Raw genomic sequence first — 25,300 nt, 5'->3', positions numbered from 1 at the left:
CCCATTAAACACACTATCTCTAAAAGAAAAGAACTTTATTACAGCTATATTAATTTAAATATCCTTTTTCTATAATGTTTCTTTTTGTTTGTTTGTTTGTTTGTTTTGTAAATGCATTTGTGTTAATCATTGTTTGTATGTTCTATTTATGTATATTTTTTTGTGTATTGTTCTTTTTAATATAGAGTGGTACCTAAGAACGCCTCTACTTACGAACTTTTCTAGATAAGAACCAGGTGTTCAAGATTTTTTTGCCTCTTCTCAAGAACCATTTTCCACTTACAAAGCCTCCGAAACCCGAAAAGGCAGGGAGAAGCCTCCGTGGGGCCTCTAGGAATCTCCTGGGAGGAAACAGGGCTGGAAAAGGCGAGGAGAAGCCTCCGTGGGGCCTCTCTAGGAATCTCCTGGGAGAAAACATGGCCTCCACCCTCGCTGTGGTTTCCCCAATCGCACACATTTGCTTTTACATTGATTCCTATGGGAAAAAATGCTTCTTCTTACAAACTTTTCTACTTAAAAACCTGGTCACAGAACAAATTAGGTTCATAAGCTGAGGGACCACTGTATATATTTCAATAAAAAATATTTTTTTTTAAAAAAAGTAATGGCCGCCAATCTTATAACTTGCCACTAGATGGCAATGCTGATCCGCTGCAGAAACTCTGAGCTAGCACTTGTTCTTTTGACTGGGTTTGTGTTTTAAACAATGTCTTGATTGAATTTTTGACTGCTGAATGAATCCCTCCCACTTGAAATTCACCCCAGAGGACAGGCTGTCTACATAGCCGTGTTGAGATGAGTACTGTGCATTGCTGGGCCCGAAAACGTACAAGATCGAGAACCGGGAAAGGCTGACTTGCTCAACCGAGATCAAAGAGGATGACAACAACTGAAAGTTTCACATGAGTTGATGAACTGATTAATGGTAATTGGCAATTGCTCAAAGAGAAATTATGGTCAGCAATTTGGTGATTTTTTACAGGAACAGGGACACGTGGTCGCAGTTTACCGACGTTCTTCAAAAGGGGAAAGTTTTTACACCTAATAAAAGGAGTCGAATTTGTCACGAAATTATTTTCACAGTACTAAAATGGAGGTGAAAAATTTATCCCATACACTGATGGGCTCCTATGGGTATGGTAGGTACGCGGTACAGGTAGAAAAATTTTGGTCAGGTGCGCAGAACCGGTAGAAAAAAAATGTTTTTTTTTTCTTTTTCCCCCTTCTTGGATCTAGGTATGTTTTCCTATTGCAGTAAATGAGGTTAAATGTGTATAATTTTAGAAGAGCTATACACATACAGTTTATGTAGCAGATAATGTATACTGCTCAAAAAATTAAAGGGAACACTTGAACAACACAATATAATTGCAAGTGAATCAAACTTCTGTGAAATCCAACTGTCCATTTGGGAAGCAACACTGATTGACCATCCATCTCACCTGCTGTTGTGCACATTCAACTTTGTACAGAACAAAGTATTCAAGGAGAATATTTCATTCATTCAGATCTAGGGTGGGTTCTTGGAGTGTTCCCTTTATTTTTTGGAGCAGTGTATATTTTTGGGTGCCTGTATGTAACATATATGTACACCTATGGCATATATACATAGAATTAAAGAGTATAGTTTGGATGTTCAGTAATAGTAAATAAAGAGGGAAATCGTATCTCTTTGAGGAAAGGAGAGGCCAGGCACCCTAACCCTAACCCTGGATGTGAGTGACGTCAAAGATTGGACAACTTTAAGCCAGTCACATGACCTTTAAGCCACCCCACAATCACATGGTCATTAAGCCACCCCTACCTAGTCACATGGCCAGCAAGCCACACCCACAAAATAAGCCACGCCCACAGCGTGTTAGTAAAAAAAATTGCAGCCCTTCACTGATCCTGGGTATTACGATCGCTGATGAAACACAGGTCCAGAAATGAAGCATTAATCCAGAGGTCCCCAAACTTGGCAATTTTAAGACTTGTGGACATCAACTCCCAGAACTCTCCAGCCACTTATGCTGGCTGGGGAATTCTGGGAGTTGAGGTCCACAAGTCTTAAAGTTGCCAAGTTTGAAGACCTCTGCATTAATCCAAGGAATATCACCATAAAGGTTTTACTAAGAGGGGGGGGGGGATTTCAAAATTTTGGCCTCAGTAGGAAAATTCAACATTATAATTTAGACTTGGTTCTCAGCCTGGGGGTCAGGGCCCCTTTGGGGGTCGAATGACCATTTCGCAGGGGTCGCCTAAGACTACGGGGGAAAAGACAAATTTTCCCTGGTGTTAGGAACTAGAGCTTCTATTCTGACGCCTTGGGACATATTTTTACAATCCCACCAATCAGGTGTTGACAGAGGGGGTGTCCCTCTGACCTTCCTGCCAATCAGCTTCAAGTTCTATTCGGAGAAATAGCGCTCGACTTATGGCTGGGGGTCACCACAACACGAGGAACTGTATTAAGGAGTCACGGCACTAGAAAGGTTGACAACCACTGCTTTAACCATTAAACCAATAATTACTGTTGATGAAGTCCCTTCTGTTGTTTTATAGATTTTTTTATATATTGAAATACAAGAATATATCGGCAATCGGCGCTCTTTCCTTTTTACAATAAACATATATACTGTGTGTGCATAATTCCAATCAAGACCTTTTTTTTACAAAAAAAAAAAAGCAAAGTTGTGTCCAGGTTGAATTTCTGATCCAACCGCAAAGGTGGCCATCCAGCAAATATGCCGAGCCCGAGAATGCCCATAATGTCCTCTCAAAATTCATATGTGTGCAGTATTTAAACAAAAATCAAATGTTGATTGTTCCTATCTTCTACTCTTCAGACTTAGAATGGAATAACAGAGTTGGAAGGGACCTTGGAGGTCTTCTAGTCCAACCCCCTGCTTAGGCAGGAAACCCTACACTACTTCAGACAGATGGTTATCCAACATCTGCTTTAAAACCTCCAGGATTGGAGCATTCACAACTTCTAGAGGCAAGTTGTTCCACTGGTTAATTGTTCTAACTTTCAGGAAATTTCTCCTTAGTTCTAAGTTGCTTCTCTCCTTGTTTAGTTTCCACCCAATGCTTCTTGTTCTACCCTCAGGTGCTTTGGAGAATAGGTTGACTCCCTCTTCTTTGTGGCAACCCCTGAGATATTGGAAGACTGCTATCATGTCTCCCATGGTCCTTCTTTTCATTAAACTAGACATATCCAACTCCAGCAACCGTTCCTTATATGTCCGGTCCTTTCCATGGGATTAAGCAAGACTCGGGGCTTATTACAAAGGCTTAGGTCATCTGGAATGCAACGTGTTGACCATTAAACAGGGTTTTGCTCATTCATTCCCCTAGTCCAGGGTTAGGCAAAGTTGGATCTTCTATGACATGTGGACTTCAACTCCCAGAATTCCTGAACTAGCATGATAGGCTCAGGAATTCTGGGAGTTGAAGTCTACAAGTCAAAGAAGAGCCAACTTTGCCTACCCCTGCCTTGGTCCACCTCCATCCCAATAGCACACATAATTCTCTTGAGGGCTAGTCCCCTTGGCTACGCCAGCAGCGTTTGGAGCAGCTTACGAAGAATGGGCAAATTAAAAGGAAATTAGGCCCACGCTGTACACAGATATAAATCTCTGTTTATAAGAACTTTGTTCCCTCCAAGGTTGGGTGTGGTGTTGTTTTTTTTAAGCACGAGTTATTTGCATACCGTGTCAGATACAAAGACAGCTCATCGTTTGAGCAAGTTTTTTGAAAGTCACATGGTCCTGTTTTGTAGGATCCTACATAAGAGCTCGGAAAAGCCGGAGGAATCGAAATTGTCGAAGTGCTGCCGACGTGGAGTTCGCACGTCCCTTGCGCGGACTCTCCGACGTTGCGTGAGCTCTACAAACATGTCAAGTTCCTGAGGGTCCCATGCGGGGTGGGGGTCGGGGCTACAGCTTGGTGTTCCGGTGGTAGGACGGGACGTGGGCTGAAGCGTAGGTCGGCTGGCTGTGCCACGTCGAGACCGGGTACAGCCGGTGGCGTAGCGCGCTGTCGTACGACGTGGGGTAGTGGATGAAGCTGCTGCCCAGAGACTGACCCAGATCCGACGCTTGGACGGATGCAGTTAATAGCGGGGTCGGGAAGGCCGGGATGATGAACGGGTTGATGGAGAGAGACTGGATCAGGGACGGGCCGTGTTCCTTGAGGTGTTCCCCTGGGCCGCTAAAGTTAATGGGCAACCTCAGCATGGTGCCTTTGTACATGTCCGGGATCTGAGGCACGTGAGCTACTGCAAATCGGGACCCTGCCGCCACCGTTGCTTTCGGCTTCGCTAGGCCGGGAGACGTTCCTTGGTCCAGGCTATTATTCTTCGGGTCTACCTCCTTGACGAAGGGTGACACCGCTTTGAGCTTCTTGCCGTGCAGGAAATAGTCCTCCTCTGACGCTCTTTTCTTCTGCGCGGCAATGCTCGCCTGGCCCGGAGACACGCCCGGCCCTCCGTTTTTGGAGACCTGTGGACTGACTTTCGCCAGGTTGACCACCGGTGGGACCCAGGAGGCTTTGACTGATTGAAATGATGGGGACCCTGCCTTGGTACTCAAAGCACTTGCCTGGAAGGCCGAAGAGTGTTGATGGTCTACTTTCCAAGGTTGACTCGGCTTCCGACGGAGATCTTCAGGCTGATCCTCTGAAGCCTCCTGCTTCTTCTGAGATCCAGATGCCACCAGGGCATCTCTCCCAGGCTTAGCGTAGGCTGGCGAGGTCACAGAGAGGTCCTTCAAGCCGGAGTAATATTCCGCCGATTCTCGAAGGCCGCCCATGGGTTTCAAGAGGGTGCTATTTGAGGTGTGGAAGTAGCCATGGAAAACCGGAGGCCCGGTAGACAGGTGAGCTCCGGAGCTTTCGTCCTCCACTTTCATGGATCCTGAGCCCTCCTTGAAACCCGGAGGAACTTTCATCAAACCTTCATTGGCTTTTCCAACCTGGGAAGGACCTGGGAAATTGCTGGAGCTGTTCAACTCCGCTCCGGTCTTTGAGACCTCTTTCTGCAGATGGCCAACCTCGGAGTCCAAACCTGGTATATCCCGGATCCTGGTCTTCTTGAATTCGGGACAGTGGCTGAGATGTTTCTTCTCATGGGCATACAAGCATTCATCCTGGCTCACCTGCGCCAGCAGCTTCTTCTTCGCCAAGGGTGACATGATGCCATTGTTCCCCTTGAAGTAGAAGCTGGAGAAGAGTCGCGTGTAGGCTTCGGAGCATCCATGGGACCGACAGTTTCCAAGGCAGCTGCTGGCGGGCTGAGTCTCTGCCATCTCTCGGTTGTTTGGAAGGGAGAGGCGTCCCTCGGTTTGCTCCAGGGGCTGAGTCGGCTCCGTACTACTGGGAGGTTTGAGGACCAAGACAACATCTGCCCTCACTTTCTCCGGCAAACTCTGCAATGAAAGGAGAATATTTAATTGACAAATGGAGACAAGTTGGAGTGTTCTACAGGTATTCTGTAATATAAGTCTGTAGGGATTCTCTGTTATGCAAAAAAGGGCAACAAGAATAATCAAGGAAATGGGTCACACGATACCAGGTTGCAACGCCTTGGTCTCTCCAGCCTTGAAAGACGGCGTTTAAGGGGTGACGTGATCGAAGTGTATAAAATCATGCATGGGATAGAAAAGGTGGATAGAGAAAAGTTCATAAACCTCCCAATGCTTCAAGGACCCTCTAAAAGGATGCAAATTGACCAGGTTGTCTGCAAGGGGTATAAATCCTTCCATTCCCCACCATTCAGTCAGAGTTGAAGAACCTTCACCTGGATGAGAGGCGAAACATCTTCAAAAGAAAAACCAAGGAAGTCCAGTTTGAGAAAGCCCCTTTGGGACAACCATGACTTAAGAACATAAGAAGAGCTATGCTGAATCAGGCCAAAGCCCATCGAGTCCAGCATTCTGTGGCCCACCAATTGTCCATGGGGATCTTGAGCAGAAAGAGAAGGCCAGACCCTCCCTTTCCCTTGACCCCCAACAAATGGGACCCAAGGGAACCCTGCCTGCCTCAACCAACATAGAGGTGGCACTTGGACATCCGTTTCAATAACCACCTATGATACCCTTGGCATCCATGAATCTGTCTAATCCTGCCTTGAAGCTGACAGCTGTCACGACCTCTTCTGGAAGGGAATTCCATCAACCAAGGACCCTCTGGGTGAAGAAATATTTCCCTTTATTGGTCCTCACTTTCTTACCTATGACCTTTAGGGAGGGGGCCCCTCGTCCTATTTATTTATTTATTTATTTATTTAGATTTGTATGCCGCCCCTCTCCGCAGACTCGCATTGTGTGATAGAGAAAAGAATTTTTCTCTATCCACCTTTTCCATCCCATGCATGATTTTATACCCTCCGATCAAGTCCCCTCTTCAACGCCGTCTTTCTAGGCTGGAGAGACCAAAGCCTTGCAACCTGGTATCATAAGGGAGGGGCTCCATTTCCATTGATCGTTTCCTCTTCATTAATGTTCCCTCAAACAAATACCGTGCTGACAAATAAACAATATTTCCAACATTCTAATTAACTGGCAGGCCGTAGTGCCTCCTATTTCTCTTTACACATTTACACAAGGGTGTACGTGATGTCCAGCACGCAAGAAAGCGACATTTCATGTGGGTGGGTTGGGGGAGAAAAATACGGCATCCTTACTGGATCCCTCGTCTTCTCTTTCTTCGTTCTCTTCTTCTCCGCTACGTGGTCCCCCTTCGGCTCCTTGGAGATCTTGTACTGTTTTCGAGGCTTGACCGGGGGCAGCGGCTTGTCATCCTCCCCTTTCAAGTGTCGGACGTAAGGGAGGACCAGCCTGTAAGGAAGATTATGATTATGATTATTATTATTATTACTATCATCATCAGTGAAGCAGAGGAACAGCTGGAGCAGCTGCCAAACAAAGGGAACAGCTGAGGAACAAGGGTCAACTTGGGAGTAAGACCAGAGGTGGACGATGAATGCCCCCTCCCATAGGGAATAAAAGAGGAGCGACTGGGGAGTGGAGTTTGCAGGAGGCAATTAGCTCGCTTAATTACTTCGTGACTCTCAGAGATTCCTTGCCAAGTTTTGAAGATGTCGGCCTGGCAGTTATTATTATTTATTATTATTATTATTTATTAGATTTGTATGCCGCCCCTCTCCCAAGACTCGGAGTGGCTCACAACAGCAAAGCACAGTACAAACCCAATGATTAAAAAACAGTTAAAACCCTTAATATAAAAACAGTCATACACCCCAAACAAACCATACATAAAAGGGAACAGCCAGGAGGAATTAATTTCCCCATGCCTGGCAGCAATTCTCCAAGATTCGATCTGTGACTGTAAATTTACCCTTGAAAGACTTCGTCGGATGTGAATGAGAGTAATTCACAGTCATCGAATAAAAAAGGGCTTTTTTTTTGTCAGACAAGGTGTCTGCTTCGTGGTTTGCCAACTACACCTTTACAAACCAGACTAGTGCCCGCTCCTCCCTCTTATAAAAATAAGGGGGGGACGGTTGTGAACAATACCTCTCGTAATGTCGGCGGGTGCAAGTCGCAGCACTTGTGCTTCCCGGGCTGCCTCCCAACATGTCGTAAACATTTTTCCAAAGGCGTCTTCCGGTCACCTGAAAGATAGGTAAAATTAAAGCCTTTCTCAGTTATTTTTCGACTTTGTAGTCTGGGCTCCTGGAATTTCCTAGCGGCCTCCTTTTTAAGCCCTAGGCGGATCCAATGCAAATCAGGTCTTTAACTTCAGACAAAGAGGTATCAGTCACCTGTGGAGGACACTATGAGCTGGGGTGGTGTAGTTCAGCAGTTCAAATCTCACCACCGGCTCCAGGTTGACACAGCCTTCCATCCTTCCAAGGTGTATCAAATGAGGACCCAGATTGCATATTTGCCCCCAACAATTTGGGTCCTCATTTGACCCACCTCGGAAGGATGGAAGGCTGAGTCCACCTTGAGCCGGTGGTGAGATTTGAACCACTGAACTACAGCTAGCAATTAGCCGAAGTAGCCTGCAGTGCTGCGCTCTCTAACCACTACACCACCCCGGCTCTTCTTATCCTCTTTGTTGCTCTGTTTTCCTATTCTTTGGGGATATTTTAAATCTACAACCCTGTTTTGTTTTGGGTTTTGTTTTGAGATCTTTTAAGCGTTAAACCTAAAATTTAAACCTATCATTTAACCAAGTTGAGAGGATCTTTCCATATCAAGTAAGGTCAGCAGGGCAGATGAATTAAAGTAGCAGGGAGTGCCTGGCATCAGAATACCAAATCTGGGATCCCTAATTTTCTTTTTATGGGGTCAGTAAGCAACCCCATAAATCCCTTAATAACTTGAATTAAGAAGCCTGCCTTAAAAAGCATGGGCGGCACAATGGCACAGATGGACTGAGTTAAGAAATCGAAATAAGAAAATCACAAATGATAAAATCACAAAAGCTAGTAAAACACAGCCCTTCATGGCATCGGACCAGAATATCTCCGGGACCGCCTTCTGCCACACGAATCCCAGCAACCGATTAGGTCCCACAGAGTGGGCCTTCTCCGGGTCCTGTCGACTAAACAATGTTGTTTGGCAGGTCCCAGGGGAAGAGCCTTCTCTGTGGTGGCCCCGGCCCTCTGGAACCAGCTCCCCCCTGAGATTAGAACTGCCCCCACCCTCCTCACCTTTCGTAAACTCCTTAAAACCCACCTCTGTCGTCAGGCATGGGGGAACTGAGATGACTTCCCCAGGCCTATACTGTTTATGTATGGTATGTTGTGTGCATGCTTTTTTTAATTATGGGTTTTTAGTTTTAATTATTAGATTTGTATTCTACATTGTTTTTTCTATTACTGTTGTGAGCCGCCTCGAGTCTACGGAGAGGGGCGGCATACAAATTTAATAAATAAATAAATTTTAATAATAAATAAATAAATGTAAATATGTAAATATTAATCGTTTGAATAAGGATTTTGTGATTGTATTAATGAAATATCTGATGAAGCAATGTACTGATTGCATGTGGATATTACATTTTTTTTTCTTTTTGTTTGTCTATCTGTTTTTTAAAAATGTGTGAAAATCAATAAAATTTACTTGGGGAAAAAAAAGAAGCCTTGTTCTGCCAAGAAACCCTCAAGGCAATTCCCCCATTTCTCCCAATTAGTGAATTTGAGTTCCTGTTTCTTACCAGTTCGTAAGCCCCGAGTTTTTCCACAGCTTTGTAGATTTTAAACAGATTAACTGTTAAAAAGAAAAGAAAGCGATGACAAGGTGATTATCAGGAAAACACTAGAATGTGGAGAACTAGATAAATTAGTATTTGAGTTAAATCAAAAGGAGACTCAAGAGTACTTCGAAATCATCTATCTATCTATCTGTCTGTCTGTCTGTCTGTCTATCTATCTATCGATCTATCTTCTTATCTATCATCTATTATCTTCTTTTCTATCTTCTGTCTGTCTATCTATCATCTATTATCTCTAAATCTATCTATCTATCTGTCATCTATCTATCTTCTTATCTATCATCTATCTATCTTCTGTCTGTATGTCTATCATCTATCCATCCATCCATCCATCCATCCATCTACCTATCTTCTATCTGTCTATCTATCATCTATTATTTGTCTGTCTGTCTGTCTGTCTACCTATCTATCTATCATCTATTATCTATCTCTATCTATCTTCTGTCTATATGTCTATCATCTATCTATCTATTTATCTATCCATCCATTACATCCATCCATCCATCTTCTGTCTGTCTACCTATCATCTATTATCTATCTCTATCTATCTATCTATCTATCTATCTATCTATCTATCTATCTATCTATCTTCTATCAGTATGTCTATCATCCATCCATCCATTCATCCATCCATCTTCTGTCTGTCTGTCTGTCTGTCTATCTATCTATCTATTATCTATCTCTATCTATCTATCTTTTATCAGTATGTCTATCATCTATCTATCCATCCATCCATCTTCTGTCTGTCATATCATCTATGTATGTATGTATGTATGTATGTATGTATGTATGTATGTATCTATCTATCTATCTATCTATCTATCTATCTATCTATCTATCTATCTATCTATCTATCAAACTCATATTCTCTCTCTCTCTCTGGGAAAAGGCAGCCAAGAACTTACTTTGCTTGAAGCCAAGATGGGGCACCCTCTCGATGGGCGTGTGACGGTCTTTCATGAACTTGTAGAGGTTGACCAGAAACGTCTGCTCCTCTTCTTTCTCGCCGCTCAGCATCTCCTCGTCCCCTGAATCTTCTTCGGGAGGCTTCTGCTCAGCTTCAGAGGGGTCTTCCTGCTTGTCAGACGGAGACAGCTGAGTGAAAAAGAACGGGTGGTCAGAGGCAAATTGTTTCCCAGCTGCAACAGTGGAAGATAATATTTATGGGGTTGAACCATAAGGCTCTTGGTGCTCTCTGAGCGTGGTCATTTGCTTGTAGACCTTTCATTACCCTACTAGGGAACATCACCAGTGCAGGGCTAGGATGTTACCTGTTCAGCTAATGAAACATCCGCAACAAGGCCACAGAGCTCAGAGAGTTCCAATAGCCTCAGCCCCTTTAAGCATACTGGCTGGGGAATCTGGGAGTTGTAGTCCACACACCCTCAAGTCACTGGCACCAAGAAACAGTGGGCTATAGGGAACTCATTTTAAGGCCCGCTCCATTCTTTGGGACCCCCCAAAAAGCAAAAGAAATAACCCAACAAGAGGGTTACGGTCACTGCAAATATTTTAACTACAGACTCTCAGCATGTTTCATTCTGTTTAAGTTCCTCATATCACTTTAAAACAAGAAATCGCTTTTATAATCAAGTTCCTACACACGTAGAAAACATCAGAAAGTAATCGGCAAGCTATACAATATAAGCGACAGTAAAAAAAAAAGTAGTATTATCTGGTCAATAAGCATGCTGCCCTTATTTAACAAATCCCCTGCGATATGTTAAAACGATTACATTAAGCGACAACTCAAGTTTCAAATGCCGTGCAAACCCCCAGGGAGTAGGACAGTCCAAAAATTGTTTCCTTGTTAAATTAAATTCTAAGTCAAGATTTAGTATTTTTCAAAGATGAAGTTAATTTTAGACATGGCATATTCCCAGAATTTCATTTGTCATTTTTCCGCTGAAGGAATTACACGTTCTACTTTCCAACGCAAAGCAGAGAGTATCCTAACAGCTGCTAGCATCTACAAAGCTGGTTTGCTGCCCTTTTTGTAGAAATATAATGTTTAGAACTATTTAACAAAAGATGGCAGGGTGGAAAAGTAATTATAAAGCTTAAAAAAAACCCTATTGGGCTTCACCATATTGCCATCAGGGACAGAAGAATGAGCCAAGCTAATAATTACATTTCTCAGAAAGTTTAGAAAATAAATCCTGGAGTTATATACTATGACATGGGTAAAAAAGATCCATTATCTAAGCATGATATTCATGTCAATCAAATTATTTTCCTTTGCCGGAAATACTCATGGTTGAATGTCAACTGCTGCACAAAAATCCTATATCTAGAGATTCATTCAGTCTTTAAATTGCATAGTTTGCAAATCGTATTTCACCGGCGAATGAAATACAAACAATGCTAAGAAAGTACGCTGAGGGAGGGTCCTGGACTTACGACCACAAATTGAGCCCAACATTTTGGCTGATAACCGAGACAGTTGTTAAATGAGTTTTGTCTGGATTTTACCATCTTTCTGCCACAGCTGTTACATGAATTTATTAACTGGATTTATATGTCACCCCTCCCTAAGGATTCATAGAAACATAGAAACATAGAAGTCTGACGGCAGAAAAAGACCTCATGGTCCATCTCGTCTGCCCTTATACTATTTCCTGTATTTTACCTTAGGATGGATCTATGTTTATCCCAGGCATGTTTAAATTCAGTTACTGCGAACCAACCCCGTCTGCTGGAAGTTTGTTCTAAGCATCTACTACTGTTTCAGTCAAATAATATTTTCTCATGTTGCTTTTGATCTTTCCCCCAACTAACTTCAGATTGTGTCCCCTTGTTCTTGTGTTCACTCTTCTATTAAAAACACTTCCCTCCTGGACCTTATTTAAGCCTATAACATATTTAAATGTTTCGATCATGTCCCCCCTTTTCCTTCTGTCCTCCAGACTATACAGATTGAGTTCATGAAGTCTTTCCTGATACGTTTTATGCTTAAGACCTTCCACCATTCTTGTAGCCCGTCTTTGGACCTGTTCAATTTCATCAATATCTTTTTGTAGGTGAGGTCTCCAGAACTGAACACAGTGTTATTCCAAATGTGGTCTCACCAGCGCTCTATACAGCGGGATCACAATCTCCCTCTTCCTGCTTGTTATACCTCTAGCTATGCAGCCAAGCATCCTACTTGCTTTTCCTACTGCCCGACTAGAATAGAATAGAATAGAATAGAATAGAATAGAATATGGAATGAATAAAATATATTAGAATATGCAATGAAGAGAAGAGAAGATGGAAAGACTAGACTAGAATAGAATTATTTATGGGCCAAGTGTGATTGGACACACAAGGAATTTGTCTTTGGTGCAAATGCCCTCAGGGTACTTAAAGAGAATAAAACCCATTCATCAAGAATCATACGGTACAACACTTAGTGACAGTCCAGGTACAAATAAGCAATCGAATCATATTAGGAACCAGTCAATATAAATTGTAAAGATACAAGCCACAAAGGTACACTCATACAGTCATTTGTGGGAGGAGATGGGTGATAAGAATGATGAGAAGATTAACAGTAGTGCAGACTTAGTAAATAGTTTGACAGTGTTGAGGGGATTATTTGTTTAGCAGAGTGATGGCGTTTTGGGGGGGAAAACTGTTCTTGTGTCTAGTTGTCTTGGTGTGCAGTGCTCTATAGTTGTCATTTTGGGAGGAGATGGGAACGATGAGAAGATTAGTAGTAGTGCAGACTTAATCCTTGAGGGAAATATTTGTTCAGCAGAGTGATGGCATTCGGGTATAAACCGCTTTTGTGTCTTGTTGTCTTAGTGTGCAAGCGTCGTTTTGAAGGCAGGAGTTGAAATAATTTATATCCAGGATGCGAGTGTTCTCTAATCTCTAAGTGTCCCATCTTCTTTTTACAATTAATTTAGAATAATATTGCTTTTTTTAAAAACAAAAATGATACTGGAACCGGCCAGGAGGTTTTGATTATTCCAAAGCAGAAAATTTCCTCTTTGCCTCATTTGCAATTTTAAACTCGCGGCCTGTGTGATTTATTGCTTTTTTCCACTGTCCAAATTCCTTTGTACTTTCGTGGTCTTCGTCGAAGCCAATCTTAATAATTGAAGCAACAGTCAAACCAGAATGTCTTCCTTGTCATTCGAGAGACCCGGATAATGGATAACCCTCCACAGGCTTCTCCGAGGTTCCCAAGAGCCTTTGACAAAAACTTTTCCCAAAGAATGAAAACGAGAGCAGGCTACGGAGAAATAGCAATTCCAGATTCAAAGCTGAATAATATTTTAATTAGGGCCAATTGAACGTTGTACAGAACAGTGAGCAGGAACAAACAGCTTTTGATGAATTGCATTTAGAAAAACCACCAAATATTGTTCTGGCAGAAGAGTTACAGGAAGTCGAATATAGATGCAAAGTGAGGTCAACTAAGGTTTCGGCTCAGCTGCAGTGCAGGCCTCAAAGAAACTAAGTTGGGTGTTTTTTAATTTCAATTTCCCATTTAAAAATTGAGGGAAACCATATCACTTGTCTGCAGAAGAGTTTCAGAGATCTGGTTCGTACCAAGTTTAAGACTGGGAAATAACTGGGAACATGTTTTGTAAAATGTAAAATACATTTCCATCAAACATAGAAATGTAGAAACATAGAAGATTGAAGGCAGAAAAAGACCTCATAGTCCATGTAGTCTGCCCTTATACACCTCCCTCCCAGGTGTTAGAATGCAGTATTGCAGGCAAAAAGATAATAATAATTAATAATAATTTATTAGATTTGTATGCCGCCCCTCTCCGAAGACTCGGGGCGGCTAAATATATCTAAAAAGATATTGATAAAATTGAACGGGTCCAAACAGGGGCTACAAAAACGGTGGAAGGTCTTAAGCCTCAAACGTATCAGGAAAGACTTCATGAACTCAATCTGTCTAGTCTGGAGGACAGAAGGAAAAGGGTGGACATGATCGAAACATTTAAATAGGATAAAGGGTTAAATAAGGTCCAGGAGGGAAGTGTTTTTAATAGGAAAATGAAAACAAGAACAAGGGGACACAATCTGAGGTTAGCTGGGGGAAAGATCAGAAGCAACGTGAGAAAATATTATTTTGCTGAAAGAGTACTAGATGCTTGGAACAAACTTCCAGCAGACGTGGTTGATAAATCCATGGTAACTGAATTGAAACTTGCCTGGGATAAACATAGATTCATCCTAAGGTAAAATACAGGAAATAGTATAAGGGCAGACTAGATGGACCAGGAGGTCTTTTTCTGCCGTCAGTCTTCTATGTAACTCTGCACACAGCCAGTAGTTCGATCCTGACTGGCTCAAGGTGTGACTCAGCCTTCCGTCCTTCCTTGGTGGATCAAGTGAGGACCCAGATTGTTGGAGGGCAAGAGGCTGACTCTGTAAACCTCTTAGAGAGGGCTGTAAAGCACTGTGAAGCAGTATATGCAGGGGGTGGACCAAAAAATTGAAACACCTTGAAAAATCATCAAAATATTTTTAATACGGTGTGGTTCCACATTTTGTGGCAAATACAGCCTCAATTCTCCGAGGTATTGACTCATACAAATTGTGAATTGTTTCCAAAGGAATTTTAGCCCATTCTTCAGTTAAAGCACCTTCCAGTTCTTCTATTTATTTATTTATTTATTTATTATTATTATTATTATTATTTTATTTATTGGATTTGTATGCCGCCCCTCTCCGCAGACTTGGGGCGGCTAACAACAGTGATAAAAACAGCATGTAACAATCCAATACTAAACAACTAAAAAAACCCTTTTTATAAAACCAAACATACATACAAACATGCCATGCGTAAATTGTAAGGCCTCGGGAGAAAGAATATCTCAGTTCCCCCATGCCTGACGGCAGAGGTGGGTTTTAAGAAGCTTATGAAAGGCAAGGAGGGTGGGGGCAATTCTAATCTCTGGGGGGAGTTGGTTCCAAAGGGCCGGGGCCGCCACAGAGAAGGCTCTTCCCCTGGGTCCCGCCAAACAACATTGTTTAGTTGACGGGACCTAACTGGTTGCTGGGATTCGTTTTAGAGACGATGGTGGTGGAAATTGGTTATAACCTAGAAGGTTATAACCCATTTCCTTAAATTTCTGTTAAAAAAAAACGTAGTTTAAAAAAACATATCAAATAACAGAATTTAAAAAAAACATTAAAATGCGTCGAGTTTTGATTGATTTGAACATGTTCAAACATTAAGATGCCAAAAAGTCAAGTGTTTCCATTTTTTTGTCCACTCCCTGTAAGTCTAAGTGCTATCGCTATTTCAGAATTTTTCAAGGCCCCCCCCCCCCCCCAAAAAAAAAGGAAAAAATCCGAGAAAGAGGATGACGAGCGAGGCTGGGACAGTTTCTGATTTCATGCAAATCAGATGCTTTGTCAGTCTCTGCTCCCCACCCCCACCCCAATGATACTCCAAGTGTGACCCAATGCCAAAAGAACCATTTTATAACCCAAACCGCTTCAAAGGGCTGGTTTGTAATCCCATTCCTTTTCTTCTTCTTCTTCTTCAATGTTCGGAGATCCAAATCTTTCGCTCGAGTGGAAACAGAAAACAGATGGGAGCCTGTTTTGGTTTGGAACAGCTGCACAAGCCAGAACTCCAGGATTCGCGACCCCCCCCCCAACCCCTGGCCTCAATTAGTGGGATCCGGGAACAACGAGGCGCTGTGTTCCCAAGAGAGAAAAGTAGACGGTTGAGAACAGAAGTCGAGCGAAGTCCGCTACTTCTGTTCTTTCGCTTCGACTCCGCATTTATCGGCACGACTGTCCATAGTTCCCTCTAAGCTGAGCAGTGAGCAATCGCTCACTTAAAAATCATCATCAACTCAGAGTTTTCCAAACCTGCCCAGAAGCCGAGAGGGAAAGAGTGAGAGGGAAGGAGAGAGAGAGGAAGAGAGAGAAACAGATAGAAAAAAGAGAGGAAGGAAAAGAGAAAGAAAAAGAATGGGAGGAAGGAAGAGAGAAAGAAAATCAAAATCTAGTTTGAAACTAGCTCAACTATTTAAGTGGCATTTTGATATTGATAGAGTTGCCCTATTATGAGCTCACTGTTATAGACACACAGTACAGTGTTTTATTTTGAAATTCTCTGAGGCAAAACAGGGTGGGTTTTTTATTTGTTTGTTTGTTTGTTTGTTTATTTATTATTTCTGTGCCGCCCAGTCCTGAAGGGACTCCCGCTCAGACACTATACTTTTCCGCCCACCCCCCCAAAAAATTAGAGGGAACATTGCGGACTGTCTCTTGCCCGGGAAAAGGAGGCCTGCTTCGGTTTGAGCTTGCTGGAAACTCGAGTCCATTCTTGGTCGATGAACAAGCGAGGACTGGAAGCCAACGGGGCTGTAATTTGGCTGAAGCATTGAGCTTTCACATCGCTCGTTACAACTTCTTAAGAACCTCCGCCCCTTTGGGCTTCGGGCCGTGACCACTTCTGACGCATCGGTCCTCAGCCTGCTATTTAAAGGCCTGGAGCAGCCATCTGAACTTAATGTACTCCTGCCCTGGTATGTTCTGAGAAGCCGGCCAACTGTAAATGGCCCAACAAACCAGGATGCAAAGAAGACAGCAGCCTGGGAAGAGTGATAGCAACGGTCCCTTTGCTCTTTGCCGGTGTAACTCTGAACGCTCACTAAAATGAACGATTGTAAGTCGATGGCTACTCCTATGGAACAATCGATCGGTCCCCTTTAAAGAAGATTAACAAAGAGCCCCACGGAATTCAGAGAGAGAGAGAGAGAAAGATAGATAGATAGATAGATAGATAGATAGATAGATAGATAGATAGATGATAGATGGATAGATAGATAGATGATAGATGATAGATAGATAGATAGATAGATAATAGGTAGGTAGATGATAAGTAGGTAGGTAGGTGGGTAGGCAGACAGGCAGGCAGGTAGAGACAGTAGATAGATATGGGTTAATGATACATGATAGATGATAGACAGACAGATGGACGGACAGCTGGATAGATGATAGATGGATGGGCGATAGACAGACAGACAGATGGACAGACAGATAGATATGGATGAGAGAGAGAGAGAGAGAGAGAGAGAGAGATGGGTAATGAAACATGATAGATGATAGACAGACAGATAGATGGACTGATGGATAGATGACAGATAGACAGATATATATGGATGATGGATGATGGAGAGAGCGAGAGAGAGCGAAAGAGAGAGATAGAGAGAGAGATGGGTTAATGGTACATGATAGATGACAGACAAACAGACAGATAGATGGACTGATGGATAGATGAAAGATAGACAAATATATATGGATGATGGATGGATGGATGGATAGATGATGGAGAGAGAGAGAGAGATGGGTTAATGATAGATGATAGACAGACAGACAGATAGATGGAATGATGGATAGATGAAAGATAGACAGATATATATGGATGACGGATGGATGGATGGATGGATAGATGATGGAGAGAGAGAGAGAGAGCCGCCCTGTGGCCAGAGGCGATTTAAGAGCTCTAAAACCCGAACCAAAAAGCGCCTTCTTCCTTCAACTCGGATGAACGTCTTCTCCTCAAGGCAGCCGGCCAACTTGGTCAGAGTGCCGAGATGTGTGAGAACACAAAGAGGCTGTTTTCCAGGAAAACACAGCGACATCAATTCTCGCTCTCGCACGCCCTCCCTCGCTCCCTGAGCTAAACAAAAAAACCCCTCTGCCTTTGGTTTGTTCTAAATTTTCCAGGAGTTAGAAAACTTGCTGCTATTTTTGAAGGCGGGCGGAGGGAGGGGAGGTCAGCTGCTTCTTCATTCTCACCCGTTTCTGTTTGGCTCTGTTCTTCTCGCCCGTTCACAAGAGGAGTTATTTTAGTGGCGAGTCTATTTTGGGGACGGCTTCTCTTTTTTTAAAGGCAGAGACTTTTCCAAAGCCACGAATGCGAAGTGACACTTTCAAGGACTAGATTTCATTCCTCTCCGCGTGGCTCACCCGAATTCGGTACAACTGGGCCACGACTCGCTTAAGGGATGTCTCGCTTAACAACACAAAGGATGGGCTCAGTTGCGGTTCTAACCCGAGTACAGTGGCACCTCTACTTACGAACTTAATTTGTTCCGTGACCAAGTTCTTAAGTAGAAAGGTTTGTAAGAAGAAGCAATTTTTCCCATAGGAATCAATGTAAAAGCAAATAATGTGTGCAATTGGGGAAACCACAGGGAGGGTGGAGGCCCTGTTTCCTCCCAGGAGATTCCTAGAGAGGCCCCACGGAGGCTTCACCCCGCCTTTTCCAGCCCTGTTTCCTCCCAGGAGATTCCTAGAGAGGCCCCACGGAGGCTTCTCCCCGCCTTTTTCGGCCCTGTTTCTTCCCAGGAGATTCCTAGAGAGGCCCCACAGAGGCTTCACCCCGCCTTTTCCGGCCCTGTTTCCTCCCAGGAGATTCCTAGAAAGGCCCCATGGAGGCTTCTCCCTGCCTTTTCCCATTACAGTTTCAGAGGCTCGGGTTTGTAAGTGGAAAATAGTTCTTGAGAAGAGGCAAAAAAATCTTGAACACCCAGTTCTTATCTAGAAAAGTTCGTAAGTAGAGGCGTTCTTAGGTAGAGGTACTATTATATTCTGAGCAGAGCCTGGTTACAAGCAGTGTGCCACAAGGGTCTGTTCTGGGTCCTATTCTTTTTAATATCCTCGTGAGTGACATAGGGGAAGATTTGATAGGGAAGGTTTGCCTATTTGCCGATGACTCTAAGGATCCACCTGATGCCACTTTAAGTTCAGGACACTTTAGTTCAATGAGTGCAAAGGGGGAAAAGCAGAATATGAGACACATTACAGGAACCCTGTCATTGTGGCTTGTAAACCACAGTTTATGGCACAATGTGTTGTGCAAGGCCAGCCAGCTATTTATTGGGTTTATTTTTAAAAACACATAGTCATCCACTACTTTGCACAACATGCAATATCACGGGCTGTTTTATTTTATGATGTATTTTTTTGCTAGGATTATAATTTTACGATTATGATCTCGATTTACCGCTTGTGTGTACATAAAGAACAGCTTCTGCACCAGAACACAAATTCCGTCTGTGTCCAATCACACTTGGCCAATAAAAGAATTCTCTTCTATCCTGAATGAATGTACCGTAGTTTTGGGGGCTATAAGACGCATCGGTGTATAAGATTTCAAAGAGGTAAGTAAGCACTTTGCAGCCCTCCCAAACGCTCTGCGCAGTGATGGGCTCCTACGGGTACAGTCAGATAGGCAGAACCGGTAGAAGAATTTTGGTCAGGTCCTTCTTTTCATTAAACTAAACATTCTCAGTTCTTAGAAACATAGAAACATAGAAGACTGACAGCAGAAAAAGACCTCATGGTCCATCTAGTCTGCCCTTATACTATTTCCTGTATTTTATCTTAGGATGGATCTATGTTTATCCCAGGCATGTTTAAATTCAGTTACTGTGGATTTATCTACCACGTCTGCTGGAAGTTTGTTCCAAGGATCTACTACTCTTTCAGTAAAATAATATTTTCTCATGTTGCTTTTGATCTTCCCCCCAACTAACTTCAGATTGTGTCCCCTTGTTCTTGTGTTCACTTTCCTATTAAAAACACTTCCCTCCTGAACCTTATTTAACCCTTTAACATATTTAAATGTTTCGGTCATGTCCCCCCTTTCCCTTCTGTCCTCCAGATTATACAGATTGAGTTCATTAAGTCTTTCCTGATACGTTTTATGCTTAAGACCTTCCACCATTCTTGCAACCGTTGTTCAAATGTTTTAGCCTCCAGTCCCCTCATCCTCTTTGTGGCTCTTCTCTGCACTTTTACTAGAGTCTCAACATCCTTTTTGCATCGCGGTGACCAAAACTGGATGCAGGATTCTGAGTGTGGCCTTCCCAAGGCTTTGTAAAGTAATATTAACACTTCACGTGATCTTGATTCTCTGACTCTTGTTGATGCAGCCTAGAACTGTGTTGGCTTTTTTGGCAGCTGCTGCCCACGACTGGCTCCTATTTAAATGGTTGTCCACTAAGAGTCCAAGATCCCTCTCACAGTTACTACTTTTGAGCAAAGTGCTACATTATACTGTTACCTGTGCATTTTGTTTCTCTTGCCTAAATGTAGAACCTGACTTACTTCCCTAATCTCCAGTAATGGAGCTTCCACAACTTCTGGTGGCAAGCTGTTCCACTGATTAATGGTTCGAACTGTCAGGACATTTCTCCTTAGTTCTAAGTTGCTTCTCTCCTTGTTTAGTTTCCCCCAATTGCTTCTTGTTCTACCTTCAGGTGCTTTGGAGGATAGGTTGACTCCATCTTCTTTGTGGCAACCCGTGAGATATTGAATTCTGCTATCATGTCTCCCCTGGTCCTTCTTTTCATTAAACTAGCCATGCCCAGTTCCTGCAACCGTTCTTCATCTGTTTTAGCCTCCGGTCCCCTGATCATCTTTGTTGCTCTTCTCTGCACTTTTTTTACAGTCTCAACATCCTTTTTGCATTGTTGTGACCAAAACTTGCCTTTCGTAAACTCCTTAAAACCCACCTTTGCCGCCAGGCATGGGGGAATTGAGATATCTCCCCTGGGCCTATACAATTTATGTATGGTATGTTTGTTTGTGTGTATGTCTGCTTAATAAAGGGGTTTTTAAAATGTTTTTAAATTATTAGATTTGTCATGAATTATTTTATTGCTGTTGTGAGCCGCCCCGAGTCTACGGAGAGGGGCGGCATACAAATCTAATAAATAAGTAAGTAAGTAAGTAAGTAAGACACTCAAATTATTACACGGGGCAAAACCCGAACTCAGAACAATCTACACACACACACACACACACACACACACACACACACACACATATATATATATATATACATATATAAATACATACATATATAAATAAATACATATATATATATATAAATAAATAAAACTGAATGCCATATTCCCAGTATGGCCTTACCAAGGCCTTATAAAGTGTTATTAACCCTTTGCGTGATCTTGAGTCTCTCCCTCTGTTGATGCAGCCTAGAATTGGGTTGGCTTTTTTGGCAGCTGCTGCACACGGCTGGCTCCTATTTCAATGGTTTTATAGGACTCCAAGATCCCTTTCACTGTTGTTGTTGTTGTTGTTATTTATTTATTTATTTATGTATTTATGTATTTATATATTTATTTATTCATTTATTCATTTATTTATTCATTCATTCATTCATTCATTCATTCATTCATTCATTCATTCATTTATTTATTGATTTGATTTGTATGCAGCCCCTCTCCGGAGGGGTTGCTCAACTACTGTTGAGCAATGTACCACATATACTGTACATGTGCGGGGGTGGGTGGGTGGGGGGGTTTCTTGCCTAAATATAGAATGTTGATCTGGTGGGAGGGAGGTGGGTTTTTGCCTCTGAGGCTGATTTGGGACGAAGACCATCATTACTGTAACTGCGAATGATTCCGCTTCCCTTGAAATTTCTTTTCGTTGGAAATCTGCGACTGCTGAAATTGAAGTGAAGTGACCTAATCCATTTCCGAGGGCCAATTCGTTTACTACAGATTTGCTCAGAGGCCAGTGTGGTAAAAGAGAGGAAATGAACAGTTTCCCCAGTACAAAAAAAACCACCCGTTTCTCAGGAAAAAGAATAATTTCTTGGCAACGGAAAACTCAAAGCCCTTGCATTTTCAATTTCTTTCTGAATATCACTCTTCTTTGAAAGCCAACAATTTTTTTTTTGTACATTTCTCAGTTAAATGTTCCAGGTGGTTCAAAACAAACAGACAAAAAAACCCCCCTACACCATCAATTCAGTAATTTTTAAATAGAAAAGAAAAAATTGGCGGCGTCACGAATTTGCAAACGCTACTAGGAGTTACCAGCACTTCATTCTCTCAAATTCTTCTACTTAAACTCCAAAAGGCAAGAACAATGGGGTTTTTTTTGCAAAGGCTTTTAATGCAAATTAACCAACTATAAACTGTAAACAGCCACATGATCTGCAATGCTCCTTTGTCTGAACAAGGAATGCTGCTGGCCAGCTTCAAAACAAACCAGGATTACTAATTAGGTGTCTTTTGCCCTAATCTAAAAGTGTCCAGCCTTTGCAACTTTTAAGACTTGTGGACTTGCTGGTTTGTTGCGTGTACCCTTAAGATTTTTATTAATATTGATTATTTCTTCATTGCTTATTTAACCCCTATGACAATCAGTAAGTATTGTAGCACATGATTCTTAACAAATCTATATTTTCTTTTATGTACACTGAGAGCATCTGCACCAAGACAAATTCCTTGTGTGTCCAATCACACTTGGCCAATAAAGAATTCTATTCTATTGTATCTATTCTATTCTATTTGGAATTCTGGGAGTTGAAGTCCACAAGTCTTAAAATTCGCCTTTCCTAAACCTTTTGCGGAAGATGAACACTGCTTTCCTAAAAAGGATTAGATCATTTTGGGAACCTTATCACAAAGACGGCGTTAAGAGGGAAAGAGGAAGTATAATATTTTGATTTATTTATTCTCCTCGCTTCTGGGCCTCCTGTTCCCAAAGGCTTTTTTGCAAGCATAAAAATATCTCTAGAAGTATTTATAAGTATAAAGATAAGCACATAAAACCTAATAATCCCGCTCTCAAATCACAGACCGACTTCCTACTTTGCGAGATGGGCCTCCAAAGCTTTGCTGAACCGCAAAAAGGCTCAATCAAATCCCCCACCTCGCCCACCACTTCTGATTTTCAAGTCCAATTAGACGCTGGATGTTTTGCCCTCTCAAGTTTCTAGTTCTGAGTGAGGACACTTCCCCCACCTTGCCCACCACTTCTGATTTTCAAGTCCAATTAGACGCTGGATGTTTTGCCCTCTCAAGTTTCTAGTTCTGAGTGAGGACACTTCCCCCACCTTGCCCACCACTTCTGATTTTCAAGTCCAATTAGACACTGGATGTTTTGCCCTCTCAAGTTTCTAGTTCTGAGTGAGGACACTTCCCCCACCTCGCCCACCACTTCTGATTTTCAAGTCCAATTAGACGATTAGACTGGGAAGGAGTTTCAAAATATGGGTGCCACTATATGGAACATCCAATTCCAAAAGCCCATCAGGTGACAATCTAACAGCAATGGAGATGGTCAATGGCTTTCTCCTTTGATTGGACAGGCAGAAGAACACAGGAGAAGTCAACCCCTTAGTTCAGCATTCCTCAACTTTAACCAGTTTGAGATGGTAGGAATTTCTGGGAGTTAAACTCTACACTGTCAAGGTTCCAGGTAGCATTGAACTAAATCAGAGTCCAAGTCAAAGTCCTCCTCAAAGATCCAATTTATTGCCGGAGCCTTCCTGGCACCGACATTGGGAAACCTGGATCCGAGTTTTCCATCCAGTTGAAAGTTCACATCCCTTGCCCCCCTCCCCCAAACTTGTCAGAGTGCCCACTCAATCTGGGCAATCCTCCTTCCGCTTCCACCCAGGTGGATGGGCACAAGATGGCCTTGAACCCTTTGAAAGAAAGTGTGACAAGCCGTTAATTTATTATCAACCTCTGCACCGGCTTGGCACACACATCTTAAAGTTGTTGTTGTTGTTGTTATCATCATCATTATCATTATTATTTAAATTTGTATTCCACCTCTCTCCGAAGACTGTTGCTGAAGTTTGGACACACTACCTTTGATAACCACGCTGCAAAGGTCCGTGCTACATTGAATCATGGTTTGTTTAAACCCGCAGCAAACTAACTAAGCCACGACGGCTGAAGTCCCTACAACAGACCACCTCTGAATGAAATAAACCACCCCTTCGGTTTTAAATCTCACAGGTGAACTCAGTCAACGAAGTTACATTTATTTGACTTTCCATTGGGTTTATTATACACTGCTCAAAAAAATAAAGGGAACCCTTGAACAACACAATATAACTCCAAGTCAATCAAACCCTGATTGACAACCAATTTCACAGGCTGTTGTGCACATTCAACTTTGTAGAGAACAGATGATTCAATGAGAATATTTCATTCATTCAGATCTAGGATGTGTTCTTTGAATGTTCCCTTTATTTATTTATTTTTGAGAAGTATACTTAAGACTTACCATAGCCGTGGTCTCCACAGTCACCACTTCTTCCACCTTCTCCTGGTTGTCCTGATGTTCTTCCTCTGGGCACGGACCCGAAGTCTCCTGGGATTCACTCTCAGCCATGGGAACGCTCCTCTTTTTCCGTTTGCCTTTAAGACTGGGTGCTGCACGAAGACAAGAAGGCCGTTGAGCCTCAAGACATAGCACAAGGGAGTCACCACTTTGGGTCTCCAGCCCGAACGTGCAATCCGTGGTCAACCCCCCTGCTTGGGCCGATCTCTGATCCGTTGGGTAGGAGAAGGCCACCACTTGTAGAAGTGCTCTGCCTTGATTCCCAGATTCCACTTTGAACGAGGCCAGATATCAAGGGAAGTGAAGATCCTCGAGTAGGATCCCTGTAGTAGCCAGTCCTCTCTGGAGTAGAGACCGAGAGAGACCAACGGCTCAAGACGTCTGCTAGCTGCGCAACTAAAGGCCTTCCTCTCCAATACACCCATTCACCCATCGTTATCTGACTCACAAGGAGGAAGCGTCAAACAATGATGTTTTCTTCGTCATCCCAACTTCTGCAATCTAGGACTTCTGTGTGTGTTTGTGTGCGTCAAAATCTGCAAAACTTACCCTACGGCGGCTCCTGTTTGCAAAGCCATAGGAACCCAGGGTCCCTTCCCCTCTCCCACCCACCAAAGTCCAGAAAGATGCCCTCATCTCCTGCCCTCATCTCCAATCCTTCTTCGAGTGCTATTCTTGAGAACTTCCATCGATGGAGCAGCTGCCATTTCTGGTGGCAAGCTGTTCCAACTGCTTCCTTCCTTCCTTCCTTCCTTCCTTCCTTCCTTCCTTCCTTCCTTCCTTCCTTCATTCATTCATTCATTCATTGGATTTATACGCTGCCCCTCTCCAAGGACTTACAACATATAAAATAGAATAGAATAGAATAGAATAGAATTCTTTATTGGCCAAGAGTGATTGGACACACAAGGAATTTGCCTTTGGTGCAGATGCTCTCAGTGGACATAAAAGAAAAAGAGACATTTGTCAAGAAAAAGGAAAC

The 25,300-nt window shown here is 42.7% G+C and overlaps 1 protein-coding gene across 1 annotated transcript in view; it reads right to left on the bottom strand.

Moving 5' to 3' along the window:
* Positions 1-2,533: 2,533 nt before the first annotated feature.
* Positions 2,534-25,300, bottom strand: part of ARID5A (AT-rich interaction domain 5A) — a 37,051-nt gene continuing 14,284 nt past the window's right edge. Inside the window, exons 2-7 of the mRNA XM_070765250.1 lie at positions 24,262-24,410; positions 10,131-10,320; positions 9,169-9,221; positions 7,518-7,615; positions 6,665-6,818; positions 2,534-5,408 (exon numbers count right to left, since the gene is read on the bottom strand). Of these exons, the coding sequence (XP_070621351.1) occupies positions 3,921-5,408; positions 6,665-6,818; positions 7,518-7,615; positions 9,169-9,221; positions 10,131-10,320; positions 24,262-24,410 (2,132 nt within the window). The 3' untranslated portion in view covers positions 2,534-3,920. The remainder of the gene's footprint in view (positions 5,409-6,664; positions 6,819-7,517; positions 7,616-9,168; positions 9,222-10,130; positions 10,321-24,261; positions 24,411-25,300) is intronic.

Source organism: Erythrolamprus reginae, chromosome 12, assembly GCF_031021105.1.
Source record: "Erythrolamprus reginae isolate rEryReg1 chromosome 12, rEryReg1.hap1, whole genome shotgun sequence".
Taxonomy (NCBI): Eukaryota; Metazoa; Chordata; class Lepidosauria; order Squamata; family Dipsadidae; genus Erythrolamprus; species Erythrolamprus reginae.
This window is presented reverse-complemented; position numbering and strand designations above follow the sequence as displayed.